This window comes from Cyprinus carpio, chromosome B13, assembly GCF_018340385.1.
Source record: "Cyprinus carpio isolate SPL01 chromosome B13, ASM1834038v1, whole genome shotgun sequence".
Lineage (NCBI taxonomy): Eukaryota > Metazoa > Chordata > Actinopteri > Cypriniformes > Cyprinidae > Cyprinus > Cyprinus carpio.
This window is the reverse complement of record NC_056609.1, coordinates 29,628,508-29,643,666: the sequence shown is the minus strand read 5'-3', so window position 1 is coordinate 29,643,666 and position 15,159 is coordinate 29,628,508. Positions and strand designations below refer to the sequence as shown.

The window sequence follows — 15,159 nt, the reverse complement described above, 5'->3', positions numbered from 1 at the left end:
TTCAAAAAGTGTTCCCGTCGCTTCATATAACCCGGATTACACGTCTGATGGCAGATGGAATATTCTGACGACAACTGTAATACCTTTCATGGACCTTGACACTGTTTTTTATTTGGTAGTCTATTGGACAGTCACAAGCCTCCCGGTTTTCATCCAAAATATCTTAAATTATTCTCCGAACGGAGCTTTTACGGGTTTGGAACGAGATGGGGGTAAGTGATTAATGACACAATTTTCACTTTGGGATGGAGTATCCCTTTAAGGATATTCTGTAGTCTTTGCCTAAAGAGATCGATTTTAAAGTTTGTAAACTGAGAACGGGTTGTTACCTTCTCTGCGAACATGACAACTATTTTTCATTTTTCTAGGCTTTTAAATGAATTAAGTAGGGGATATATATATAAAGTATATAAATCAGTTAAGAGAATGGGCGTACATTCTAATCCATTATACTGGCCTATGTTCCCAAATCACCTATAAACTACACCTTATTTAAAATTTTGTATTTTAGGTTATAGATGTATGCTACAATGTATTAATCCATTCTGTTGGTGTGTTGTGTACTGTATTTGTTAACTTGCGTAATAAAAGTTTATGATAGTGACGTTTCGAAACCTAGAGCTGGCATGGGCGTGTTAGCGCCGAGGAAAGCGAGATTGAATCGAAACAGAAAGCTGAAGAAGGCTGGTTTAAATACCGACGCGGAGCTATAACACTTCTGGTCTCTAGACCGAGCGGAGAAGGTAGAAGACAACTCACTGACAGCTCCTGAACTGTGTTAAAAACCTTTCTGACTGAAGCAAAATGCCTGCCGATAGTGAAATGGAGAGAAAGATCTGTGACCTCTTGAGGCGAGACGGCAAAAGCATCGCTTTGGTAATTGCTAAAGAAATCGGACCTGATAAACGCACCGTGAACAAACATCTGTACAACCTGGAGAGGTCAAATCAGGTGTTCAAAACTGACAACAAGCCTCCTGTTTGGGACCTTACGGAGAATAAGACTGAGATCAAACAGACACTCAAACCAGAGCAAAAGTCTCAGACGACAAGAGACACGAGTGAAGAGAAAGATGTGGAGGATCTGCTGATGAGGTCAGGGGGTTTAAAAGCCCATCAGATCGCCACAGACCTGGGACAGTCCAGACAAAGCATCAACAAACAGCTGTACAGTATGGAGGAGAAGGGAAAAGTTAAGAGGGACAGCAAAAGCAATATGTGGACTCTGAATGAGGAGTGGAGCGATGATAGTTTCAGCCAAGAGAGGTTTGTGTTGTGTGTTTTATTAAAAATACTTAAAGTTCTGACTGTTTGGATAATAATTAAAAATGATTTGTTGTTGTTCAGTTCAGAATGACTCAGTTCCTGTCCCGAGTCAATTTCAGGGTAAGGATACCGGACAGCTTCGTGTCCACCAGAAATATCTTGTGGCAATTTTTTTTACTTTGATTTAAGTTAATTCGATAATGTTTTTTTCACATAGGATGAATGCTTAGTTGTTTTTATTGTCTTTCCTTGCATGCTATTGACGTTAGACATGTATAGTGTCATCTGTAGATACTGCAGAATTTTTGGAAAGTGATCACAATGCATGGATTTGGTGAAGGAGGCTTTGGCTAATGTTTTTTATTATAGTGTTAGTATAAAGTAAAAGAAATAAAGTGATCACATATAAGTTTATACAAGTCATAATCACACATCTACGCTGTAAAGAGGGTCATCTTAACCAGGTAAGTTTATACAAGTCATAAGGACATCTCTAATTTTAAAAAGAACATTTGTCATGATTATGAGGCACAAAAAAATCTCATTCATTAATTTTCATTCATTGTTTTTATTTGTTTCAGTCAGTCATTCAAATATTCATTCATTCATTATTATTATTATTTTTTATATACAGTACATTGAAATATGTACTTTTTATTCATTCATTATTTTTTATTATTTTATTCATTTATTGATTTAATACAGGAAAGCTGATTCTGAGGTGATGACGCTGGCCCGTCTAGATCACCCAAACATTACGGTACGGTACATCACATGCTGGACAGATTCTGACGACTGGACGTCAAACCAAGAAAGAAACCAAGTGTCCAAGTAAGCAAGTCTCCTGCACTTTTGATAAAACATTTATTGCTTCTCAACAGTGACGGTGAGTCTCTGTTTTATGTTCAGCACACCAGGTTCTTCATCAGATGTAGTGACCTTTGACAGAGCCGGCAGTGGAGAGAGGGATGATGATGATGATGATGATGATGATGATGAAAAATCAGAAATGGAAAGTCTGGGTGTGACAGAGTATGTCCAGCATTCTTCTTACGAGACACTTCTTTATTTCGGTCCTGTATTAGCTCCTTTTAGAGTAAAGTAGTATTACAGTGTGTCAACTGGTCAGGGGTTTTTATTCCCAGCAGATGCATCTATTAATAAAAAAGTAGCTCTTAGTACTTTAAGTCTCTTTGGTTAAAAGTGTCTGCATGGATGTAAATGTAATTGTGTCTGTTCTCAGATCAGCATCCACTGCTGCTGAGGCCTCAGGAAACAACAGAACTGACAGGTTAGTCTCATCAAATCAGTGACTTTATTTGTTTAATTTAAATTTATTACACAACAACTGCATTATTCGAAGGGCTCATGTAATGAGCAATCAAATGTTCTTTGATATCTGGAATAGAAAGATTTTATTTCACTGTAAATTTTAAATAGGTGCAAAAACGTCCATCTGTTTAAATCTTGTGCATTTCCGTCTGATCTATAGTTGAATCTGAATTATGAATCTGTCATAATGTGATGAAAGAGGCTGTTATTGAAGGGTGGAGCAGTTTAAACAATATGAAGCCAAATGGCAAACCCTGAGTAAATGCTGTTAGTCGTTTCACATCCAGAGAGGCACAGCAGCAAAACACATGCTCATCGAAGTGATGTTTTTCTAAATTATGGCAGCATAAATCGATGTATTTACAGTTAAATATAATGAATAATACAAATATAATATGTCTCAAATTTGCAGATGATTTGGTTACAATGTAATCTCAATTCAAGGACCAGATAAAAGAGTGGAAAATCATAATAAAAAAACTAACATCATAGCTAACACAAAATGCTGATATTAAATGTATGATTTGAAGAAAAGAAAAAAAGCATGATATGACTCATTTAGGACAATACTGAGCATTGCAATGTTAAATATTAACCCATGTGACTCTCTTATTTCAGCTGCAGGACATATTTATTTATTCAGATGGAGTTCTGTGAGGCAGGAACACTGACTGATTGGATAAAGGCGAGAAATCAGATGGAAAAACAGAGAAGCATAGTGGAAATCCATAAAATATTTTATGAGATCATCACTGGAGTGGAATACATCCACGCAGAGAAGCTCATCCACAGAGATTTAAAGGTATTTCATTTTTGTTTCTGGGAGGCAACTTAACTTGTGTTTAAACAAATTAGCATTTTACCCATGTGTTCTGTCCTTTTAGCCTGATAACATTCTGTTCGGTGCTGATGGCAAAGTGAAGATCGGAGACTTCGGGCTGGTGGCGGCTCAGACCGATCAAAAAGGTGACCCTATAGAGAGGTCAAACAGAGGAACACCAACTTACATGAGTCCTGAACAGGTAATGCATTTTTATTTTCTTTTTGCTAAATAAATAAATGAATTTAAAAAAAAAAATCATATCATTGTTTTCCTTAGAAAAGTAAGAAGAATTATGATGAAAAAACAGACATTTTCCTTGGACTCGTATGGTTTGAGATGCTCTGGAAAATATCTACTGGTAGTGAAAGAGTAAAGGTCAGTAGTATTTGATGATAGTCATCAGTAGTGATACTATAAGCATGAAAAAAATTTAAAATGTCTTTTGCAATGATTGGGTGCCGTCAGAATGAGAGTCCAAACAGCTGATAAAAACATCACAATAATCCACAAGTAATCCACAGCACTCCAGTCCATCAGTTCACATCTGGAGAAGACAGAAGATGAAACAAATCCAACATTAAGTCCATAATCCATAATAACACTTCCTCCAGTGAAAAAGTGTTCTGGTCTGAATCAGGAGAGAAATCTGCACAGATCAAGCAGCGTTTACAAGCCAAAACAGCTCTAAACAAATATTTGAGTGGAAAAGTTTTTCACTGGAGGAAGTGTTATTATGGATTATGGACTCATATTTTAGTTAAAAACGTCTTAATTCTGGATTTGTTTCATCTTTTCTCTTCTCCAGATGTTAACTGATAGACTGGAGTGCTGTGGATTATTTGTGTATTATTGTGATGTTTTTATCAGCTGTTTGGACTCTCATTCTGACGGCACCCATTCACTGCAGAGCATCCATTGATGAGACACTGATGCAGTGCTACATATTGTTTAAGTGATTTGTTTTCCTGATGTTGCAGCTGTGGCCAGATCTGAAAGGTCAAAGGTTTCCAGAAGGGTTCAGTGACAGTTATCAAACTGAGGTAAGGAACTTGATTTTACCGTCTGATAAATATTGATTGGACCGAGTTTAGCTTATAACTTTATCATGCTTCTTTTTCAGAGTAAATTCATCACGAAGATGCTGTCGTATTCACCAGAGCACAGACCACATGCAAAAGACATAAAAGAAAAACTGGAGAAGTTTTTCTCTCTGGATCAGAATCTGTTAAGCCAGAAAACCATCTGAGATTTGTGTGTATAGAAACTGTCTCAGCAGTTTGATTGGGTCCTTTCAGAATAATGAATTACCTTTAATTGATTTATTCATGATATAATGAACTATTTAATGTTCTCTGATTAAGGTGATAAGATAAAATGTGGAAAATTTGGAGAGTGATTTTTAAAAATTATTAATAATAAGATTTCTTCTAGTATATTTGAAATATTTTAAAAGTTTCAAAACTTCAGTCTCATTCCGTTTTCATCATAAAAATACATGATATTGATGTTGTGAGGCTACTTTTAGAAATCCCAACATGAATGTAATTTCACAACGTTATTGTAATGTTAGCTGCATAAAATGAACATGGATTTACATCTTAAATTTAATTGCAACTGAAAGATGATCAAAGTTGCAGTTACAACCGAAATGCAATATTATAACATTTTGTGCTTGCTGGGACGATTGCTGAAAGTCGACATTCTTGACAAATATACTGTTTATGCTGGGTGGAATAAAAAAAGAAAAAAGAAAATGTGTCATTAATATCAACATCATGTGTTCTGACATTGGATAATAAACTCACAATTTGTAAGAAATTGTTACTTTATGACAAAAAAACAACCATGGATTTATATTTGAATTGTATTTCAATTCTTTAATTTGGAAGGATGTTACCATTTTGCCTTGTAAAATTAAATATTGTAAGTTTATCAATAAAATCTGAAAAAATTGCAGGTGTTTGTTTATTTGAAATTGTGAACTCTTTTTTTAATTGTTTTCATTGCTAATCATTGGATATTTTTTTCTATTGTGTGCTCAGTATTACTGTTTATTTATTAATTTGTTGGTCTGTTTGTTTGTAAATTCAAAGGTGAATTGCTTAATGACATCATCCTCCAGGAAGTGACATCATTTTGGAGGTCAAAGCAAGTAAATCTCAGTGTGTATTAACAATAAGTCTGATGAATTCTGTGATGTTGTTTTATTAGATGGGTTTATTTCACTCTGAAGCAGTCTACCCTGACTGAAAATATCAAAATTAATGTTTCGTGTTCTTATGTAGGTAACTTTAGCTCTTTATTTACATCCCTTTACACATAAATAATCAAGTATTTGCTCAAACTATTACACAAGCATATTAATCTGCACGTACAACCTGTACACAAGCATTTGAACAATAATGATGTCAGCTAAACAAATGTCTTGTATGGTTTGAGACTGTTTTAAATGATTTGTTTCACTCTCATCCCAACACAGGGCAGGGTGTAAGTGCTCGTCTAGTTCGCGAGGTGTCGCTGTTTCCGCGCGGATTTCACTCTGACGCAATCGCTTTTCTCTTCTAGTCTGTCAGTTTATTGTTATTTTCGGTAGATCTATACGAAATTAATGTTGTGATCTAGTCATTAATGTCATAATTACCGTAATTGCAAGATGTCAACTAGGAGGTTTCAATAGCATCTATTATACAGCCCAAATTGATTCATATCGGATTTCGCTGTTGATTTTTTATTTTTTCATTCCTATCCTGTCAAGACATTACCAGTGCTAAAATTTGTCATAAAAGTCCAACATGACATAAAACATTTAAAAAGCATGGATAAAGAAAACAGTAAAATATAAACACACATTTATTTTTTTGCAAACTGAACACTTATGATGCGTTTTTTTTTTTTTCATGGAAAAGTGCAGCATTAACATTTGTCAGAATTTGTCCATTTGTGCTCCACCGAAGAAAGAAAGTCATTTGGATTTTGAACAACATGAAGGCTCTTTAACACCATTTGTCTGTTTAAATTGGTTGCCTGGAAATACTGTATAATCACCCTCTGGTCATCCAAGATGTAGATGGGTTTGTATCATCATCAGATTTGAAGAAATGTAGCATTGCATCAGTGTCTCAGCAATGGATGCTCTGCAGTGAATGGGTGCCGTCAGAATGAGAGTCCAAACAGCTGATAAAAACATCACAATAATCCACAAGTAATCCACAGCACTCCAGTCCATCAGTTAACAGCTGGAGAATTGGATTTCTACTAGTAACAATGGCTATATTTACTATCAGGAATTTTCAACTAGTAAAAAAATATATAATTCTTGATATTTGTAATTTTATTTTCACTAGTTAAATGTCACCATATGCCATTCAAATTCAATTGTTGATATCAAGAATGATTTCTTACTAGTTAAAATTCCAATTTCAAATATCATTAATATAAATCTTAATAGTAAAAAACTTTGTTTTTGATATCAGTAATCACGTGATTACTAGTACAAATGTCTATTCGTGATATCAACAATTAAATGGCCACTAGTAAAAATGTTCATTTTTGATATCAATAATTAAAATGTCACTAGTGACTGTTAATTTCTAAAATCATGGATGTGATTTGTTACTATTAACAAAAGTCATTTTAGATATCAGAAATGACAAATGCAAAATGCTGAAATACATTTACAGATATCAAGAATTAACATTTCAAGTAACAAATGAATTCTTGAAATCAGGAATTCACATTTTTACTAGTAACAATGCAATTAATGATATCTAAAATAAAGGTTTTTATTAGTAAGAACTGTATTTCTGATATGTGCATTCGGAATTTTAACTAGTAAGAAGTTAATTCTTGATATCAACAATTGAATTTGAATGGCAGTGACATTTAACTAGTGAAAATACAATTACAGATATCAAGAATTTTATTTTTTTTACTGTCAAAATTTAATTCCTGATATCAATAATTACCATCTTAACTAGTGGAAATTTACTTGTTTATATCAAGAATTCATATATCCTGTGAATGAATAAATGTTAAAACGGCTTGCCATATTCATCATGTAGCCTATGCTACAATCTGTCATTCCCTTCTTCTGTAATATGGTGTTGTGTAACGTATATGATAATATACGTAATAAAAGTTTATGATGGTGACGATTCGAAACTCAAAGCTGGGCTGGGGTTGTTATAACACATGTCTGGAAGTGTGGCGCTGAGGAAAGCGAGATTGAATCGAAACAGAGCTGAAGAAAACTGGTCTAAAAATCGACGCGGAACTTTGAAACTTTTGGTCTCTAGACCGAGCAGAGAAGGTAGAATACAACACTCTGACAGCATCTAAATTATATTAAAAACCTTCCTGACTGAAGCAAAATGCCTGCCGATAGTGAAATGGAGAGAAAGATCTGTGACCTCTTGAGGCGAGATGGCAAAAGCAAGGCGTTGATAATTTCTAATAAATTGGGACTAGATAAACGCACCGTGCAAAATCATCTGTACAGCCTGGAGAGATCAAATCAGGTGTTCAAAACTGACGAACAGCCTCCTGTTTGGGACCTTATCGAGAATAAATCTGAGATCAAACTCAAACCAGAGCAAAAGTCTGAGAAGACAAGAGACACAAGTGTGGAGAAAGATGTGGAGGATCTGCTGATGAGGTCAGGGAGTTTAAAAGCCCGTCAGATCGCCACAGACCTGGGACAGTCCAGACAAAGCATCAACAAACAGCTGTACAGTATGGAGGAGAAGGGGAAAGTTAGGAGGGACAGCAAAAGCAATTTGTGGACTCTGAATGAGGAGTGGAGCGATGATAGTTTCAGCCAAGAGAGGTCTGTGTTGTGTGTTTTATTATAAACACTTCGCCTACAGTAGTGATTTATACTGACTGTTTGGTGTGGGTTTTTTTTCTTTGTATTTATTTATTTTTACGCTGTGCCAATGTTTGGATAATAATTAAACATGATTTGTTATTGATTAGTTCCAGTTCCTGTCCCAGTGATCATGGACTGGTTTCAGGGTAAGCATGCTGGACAGCTTCGTGTCCACCAGAAATATCTTGTTTAATTCAGATATAACAAAGTATGAAAGTTTTGTTTATAGGATAATGCATAATGATTTTATTGCTTTTTGACATGTATGTATCATCTATAGATTGTCTCACAGTTTTGATGTGATCGCAAAACTTGGTGAAGGAGGCTTTGGCTGTGTTTATAAAGTAAAACATAAATATGATGGCAAGATCTACGCTGTAAAGAGTGTCATCTTAACCAGGTAGGTTTTACAAGTCATAAGGACATTTCTAATATTTAAATAGCAGTTTTCATGATTATGAGGCAAAAAACAACAACAAAAAAAAAAAAACTGAATAATGCAATTAATTAATTCAATTATTAATTCTTTTTCTTTCATTTATTTATTGTTTTTATTTGTTCATTCGTTCATTCATTCAATTATTCATAATCATTATTTATTTATTCAGTTATTATTATTTTATTTCATTCATTTTTTTTTTATTAACTTCTTTTTTCATTAATTTAAGCATTTACTTATTTACTTATTCATTCTTTTTTATTTATTCATTTATTGATTTAATACAGGAAAGCTGATTCTGAGGTGAAGGCATTGGCCCGTCTAGATCACCCAAACATAGTGCGGTACATCACATGCTGGCCAAGTTCTGACGACTGGACGTCAAACCAAGAAAGAAACCAAGTGTCCAAGTAAGCAAGTCTCCTGCACTTTTGATGAAACATTCAGTGCTTCTCAACAGTGAGGTTTATGTGTTTTATGTTCAGCACTTCTTCAGATGTAGTGACCTTTGACAGAGAAGGCTGTGAAGAGAGGGATGAGGATGATGAAGACGATGAAGATGAAGATGATAATGTCACATTAGGAATGGAAAGTCTGAGTGTGACAGAGTATGTCCAGCATTCCTCATATGAGACACTTCTTTATTTTGCTCCTGTATTAGCTCCTTTAGGGAGATCCTTAGGGTAAACTAGTAATAGTGTGTCTGCTATCAAGGGTTTTATTGCCAGCAGACTCATCTACTAATAAAATGTAGCCCTAATGTACTTTTAAGTCTCTTTGGATAAAACTATTTGTCAAATACATGAATGTAAATGTAAGTGTAACTGTGTCTGTTCTCAGATCAGCATCCGCTGCTGCTGAGGCCTCAGGAAACAACAGAACTGACAGGTTAGTCTCTTCAAATCAGTGTTTATTTGCTTGATGGAAATTTATGACACAGCAACTGCATTGTTTAAAGGGCTTGTATAATGAGGACTTAAATTTTCTTTGCTCTTTTGAAATATCAGATGTTATTTTATTGTAACTTTTAAATAGGTCCAAAAATACCCAAACTCTATTTCCTTCTGAAGAATAACAGTGTTGGAAATGAGCTGAGGTTTATTTTTTTACAAAAAATAATAATAATAATAATAATAATAATTCCATGTGCATTTCCGTCTGATCTGAATAGATGAATCTGAATTATGAATCTGTCATAATGTGATGAAAGAGGCTGTTATTGAAGGGTGGAGCAGTTTAAACAATATGAAGCCAAATGGCAAACCCTGAGTTAATGTTGTTAGTCATTTCGCATCCAAAGATATATATTTTTCATGATCATAGAAGCAAGTTATTTCTAAATTTCTTCAGCATAAATCTAAGACGTATTTTCATTTAAATATAATGAATAGTGGTTTGAAAAAAAGCATGATATGACTCGTTCAGGACAATACTGTGCATTGCAATGTTAAATACTGACCCATGTGACTCTTTTATTTCAGCAGCAGGACATATTTATTTATTCAGATGGAGTTCTGCGAGGGAGGAACACTGACTGATTGGATAAAGACGAGAAATCAGATGGAAAAACAGAGAAGCATAGTGGAAATCCATAAAATATTTTATGAGATCATCACTGGAGTGGAATACATCCACGCAGAGAAGCTCATCCACAGAGACTTGAAGGTATTTCATTTCTGTTGCTGGGAGGCAACTTAACTTGTGTTTAAACAAATTAGCATTTTACCCATGTGTTCTGTCCTTTTAGCCTGATAACATTCTGTTCGGTGCTGATGGCAAAGTGAAGATCGGAGACTTCGGGCTGGTGGCGGCTCAGACCGATCAAAATGGTGACCCTATAGAGAGGTCAAACAGAGGAACACCAACTTACATGAGTCCTGAACAGGTAATGCATTTTTATTTATTTTTAATTTTTTGCTAAATAAATAAATTAATTAAAAAATATATATATAATTGTTTTCCTTAGAAAAATAAGAAGAATTATGATGAAAAAACAGACATTTTTCCCCTTGGACTCGTATGGTTTGAGATGCTCTGGAAAATATCTACTGGTAGTGAAAGAGTAAAGGTCAGTAGTATTTGATGACAGTCATCAGTAGTGATACTATAAGAAGGGATGCACTGATACTGAGCTCTTGTACTCGTACTCGTTAAAATGCCCTGATACCACACAGCATGTGATATGTGCCATATTCTGACAAAGAAACACAGACAACAGAACAACAGACAGCAGAATGGAGTTATTAGAAATTAAGGATGTCTACGAAGTATATGTATGCAATGAATATAATGTTAAACATTCAGTATCGACGTCTGTGTAGCTGAAGTGCGCGAGCTGATAAAGCACACTGAGTGGATTGAGCGTGCGGTGGCAGAGATGCGCGAGCTTGTGGAGTGAATATACAGTTCATCACAGAAAAGTTTGTAGTTTGGTCGGATATGTCAAAAACAAGTAAGTAAAACAATGCACAAGTTACTTAACAGTAGGGAGGGAGAGAGAGAGAGAGAGAGAGAGAGAGCGCACCCACACTTCTGTCGTGTGATCTTTAATGTTCACTCACTCAGCACACGCAAGTTATCTAACATTATCAAGCTGAATTTTTTCTGACTCAGTTTAACTCTGAGTTCTTGTCATATTTTATTACCATCTTCTAAACTGTAGAGAATAATCTGTGATAATGTGAGAAATGTTGAAGATGTCTGAATAAATTTAGTTTAGACTGTATTTATTTAATAAATGAAGGTAACCAGCTAGCATTATACATACTATTTTGGTTTCTGTACCCAATATTTAAAAAATGTACAAATGCAATAAAAATATTGGTATCGGTACTCGGTATCGGCAAGTACCAAAAATAAAAGTATCGGTATCGGGCGAGTACTGAAAAAGTGGTATCGGTGCATCCCTAACTATAAGCACAGTTATTACCCATATTTGCAAAAAAAAAAAAAATGTAAAATGTCTTTTGCAGGGTATGGGTGCCGTCAGAATGAGAGTCCAAACAGCTGATAAAAACATCACAGTAATCCACAAGTAATCCACACCACTCCAGTCCATCAGTGAACATCTGGAGAAAACAGAAGCTGAAACAAATCCAGCATTAAGTCAATAATCCATAATAATGCTTCCTCCAGTGAAAAAGTTGAATCAGGAGTAAAATCTGCACAGATCACGCACTGTTTACAAGCCAAAACAGCTCTAAAAAAATTATTTGAGCAGTTTTTCACTGGATGAAGCGTTATTATGGATTGTGGACTCATATTTTAGCCGGAAGCAATGGTTTGAAGTTAAAAACGTCTTAATGCTGGATGTGTTTCATCTTTTGTCTTCTCCAGATGTTAACTGATGGACTGGAGTGCTGTGGATTACTTGTGGATTATTGTGATGTTTTTATCAGCTGTTTGGACTCTCATTATGACGGCACCCATTCACTGCAGAGCATCCATTGATGAGACACTGATACAATGCTACATATTGTTTAAGTGATTTGTTTTCCTGATGTTGCAGCTGTGGCCAGATCTGAGAGATCATAGGTTTCCAGAAGGGTTCAGTGACAGTTATCAAACTGAGGTAAGGAACTTGATTTTACCGTCTGATAAATATTGATTGGACCGAGTTTAGCTTATAACTTTATCATGCTTCTTTTTCAGAGTAAATTCATCACGAAGATGTTGTCGCATTCACCAGAGCACAGACCACATGCAAAAGACATAAAAGAAAAACTGGAGAAGTTTTTCTCTCTGGATCAGAATCTGTTAAGCCAGAAAACCGTCTGAGATTTGTGTGTATAGAAACTGTCTCAGCAGTTTGATTGGGTCCTTTCAGAATAATGAATTACCTTTAATTGATTTATTCATGATCTAATGAACTATTTATTGTTCTCTGATTAAGGTGATAAGATAAAATGTGGAAAATTTGGCGAGTGATTTTAAAAATTATTAATTATAAGATTTCTTCTAGTATATTTGAAATATTTTAAAAGTTTACAGTTCAGTCTCATTCCGTTTTCATCATAAAAATACATGATATTGATGTTGTGAGGCTACTTTTAGAAATCCCAACATGAATGTAATTTCACAACGTTATTGCAATGTTAGCTGCATAAAATGAACATGGATTTACATCTTAAATTTAATTGCAACTGAAAGATGATCAAAGTTGCAGTTACAACCGAAATGCAATATTATAACATTTTGTGCTTGCTGGGACGATTGCTGCTCAAGTCGACTTTCTTGACAAATATACTGTTTATGCTGGGTGGAATAAAAAAAGAAAAAAGAAAATGTGTCACTAATATCAACATCATGTGTTCTGACATTGGATAAAAAAAATCACAATTTGTAAGAAATTGTTACTTTGTGACAAAAAAACAACTATAGATTTATATTTGAACTGTATTTCAATGCTTTAATTTGGAAGGATGTTACCATTTTGCCTTGTAAAATGAAACATTGGCAGTTTATTAATAAAATCTGAAAAAATTGCAGGTGTTTGTTTATTTGAAATTGTGAACTTTTTTTTGTTTTCATTGCTAATCATTGTATTTTTTTTCTATTGTGTTCTCAGTATTACTGTTTATTTATTAATTTGTTGGTCTGTTTGTTTGTAAATTCAAAGGTGAATTGCTTAATGACATCATCCTCCAGGAAGTGACATCATTTTGGAGGGAAAAGCAAGTAAATCTCAGTGTGTATTAACAATAAGTCTGATGAATTCTGTGATGTTGTTTTATTAGATTGGTTGTTTCACTCCGAAGCAGTCCATCCTGACTGAAAATATCAAGATTAATGTTTCGTGTTCTTATGTAAGTAACTTTAGCTCTTTATTTACATCCCTTTACACATAAATAATCAAGTATTTGCTCAAACTATTACACAAGCATATTAATCTGCACGTACAACCGGTACACAGGCATTTGAACAATAATGATCTCAGCTACGAAAGCTTCTAAACAAATGTCTTGTATGGTTTGAGACTTTTTAATGATTTGTTTCGCTCTCATCCCAACACAGGGCAGGGTGTAAGTGCTCGTGTAGTTCGCGAGGTGTCGCTGTTTCCGCGCGGATTTCACTCTGACGCAATCGCTTTTCTCTTCTAGTCTGTCAGTTTTATGTGTTTAACATTACTGCAAGAGACCAGGTTTTGTTCTATAACATGCATACTTTAAACGTGAAAACGTTTTAAGTTACCAAATATGCTATTTAAGTATATTAACAACCCTGAAATTTGTCATGAAAGTCCAACATGACATAAAACATTTAAAAAGCATGGATAAAGAAAAAAGTAAATTATATACACTTACACAATTAGCCTATTTTTTTTTAACTGAACAGTTACGTTTTTTTTTTTTTTTTTTTTTTCTTCTTCATGGAAAAGTACAGCATGATTATTTGTCAGAATTTGTCCATTTGTGCTCCACCGAAGAAAGAAAGTCATTTGGATTTTGAACAACATGAAGGTGAGCAAACGATGAGAAATATCTCTTTAACAACATTTGTCTGTTCAAATTGGATGCCTGGAAATACTGTATAGTATTTACTAGTGCTGTCAAACGCATCCAGAATAAAAGTTTTTGTTTACATAATATATGTGTGTGAAAATATTTGCATGCATTTACATGTGTATATATTTATATTTATATAATCTATATTGTATAAAAATATATTTAATATAAAATTCTTAAATATTTACATGCATGTGTGTGTATTTATATATATATGCATAATAAATATACACAGTACACACACGTAAAAAAACAAACTTCTATTTTGGATGTGATTAATCACGATTAATCTTTTGACAGCACTAGTATTTACTTATTGCAGATTTGAGTTTATGTATGTAGCTTTAATTTAGCAGAGTAACACTTGCCAACTGTGATCGCACACGTCACTATAAGCCCAAATGCTCTGTTGTACGTCTGAATGAATGGAGGCATTAGACACGAGCAGACGCAAAACAACACTCTTTTATAATGGATGAGCAGTTACAGTGTGTGTCTAAAGAAAAAGATATGAATGAGTATATTATAGGCAAGAACAACATCACTGTTTATTGTACTAGAGAGCACATGCTTCTTAAAGGAATAGTTCACCAAAACATGAAAATACTGTATAATCACCCTCAGGTCATCCAAGATAAGGATGAGTTTGTTTCTTCATCAGATTTGGAGAAATGTAGCATTGCATCAGTGTCTCATCAACGGTTGCTCTGCAGTGAATGGGTGCCGTCAGAATGAGAGTCCAAACAGCTGATAAAAACATCATAATAATCCACAAGTAATCCACAGCACTCCAGTCCATCAGTTAACATCTGGAGAAGACAAAAGACCATCATTAAGATGTTTTAACTTCAAATCGTTACTTCCAGGAAGAGTTATTATGGATTATGGACTTGTATTTTAGCCGGAAGCAATAGTTTGAAGTTAAAACG

General features: G+C 34.4%; 2 protein-coding genes across 4 annotated transcripts; both read left to right on the top strand.

Moving 5' to 3' along the window:
• The first annotated feature begins 582 nt into the window (after positions 1-582).
• On the top strand, positions 583-13,210 carry pkz (protein kinase containing Z-DNA binding domains). Of its 3 annotated transcripts, none has more exons than XM_042737593.1 (11): positions 583-1,265; positions 8,395-8,433; positions 8,568-8,687; positions 9,014-9,136; positions 9,212-9,334; positions 9,567-9,614; positions 10,211-10,391; positions 10,474-10,611; positions 10,693-10,794; positions 12,235-12,297; positions 12,378-13,210. In XM_042737593.1, exons 1-11 carry the CDS (start codon positions 805-807, stop codon positions 12,501-12,503), a joined length of 1,524 nt encoding a protein of 507 aa, XP_042593527.1. In that variant the 5' UTR covers positions 583-804; the 3' UTR covers positions 12,504-13,210. The 3 variants fall into 3 exon arrangements, with proteins under 3 accessions (XP_042593527.1, XP_042593526.1, XP_042593528.1); XM_042737592.1 differs by having other exon boundaries at positions 590-1,265; positions 10,208-10,391; XM_042737594.1 differs by lacking the exon at positions 583-1,265 and adding an exon at positions 7,582-8,245 and having other exon boundaries at positions 10,208-10,391.
• LOC122139485 (interferon-induced, double-stranded RNA-activated protein kinase-like) lies at positions 2,347-5,374 on the top strand. Its single transcript, XM_042737595.1, has 6 exons — positions 2,347-2,556; positions 3,216-3,399; positions 3,482-3,619; positions 3,697-3,795; positions 4,398-4,460; positions 4,541-5,374. The coding sequence occupies exons 1-6, from the start codon at positions 2,477-2,479 to the stop codon at positions 4,664-4,666; spliced, it is 690 nt and encodes a 229-aa protein (XP_042593529.1). The 5' UTR covers positions 2,347-2,476; the 3' UTR covers positions 4,667-5,374.
• Positions 13,211-15,159: the final 1,949 nt, after the last annotated feature.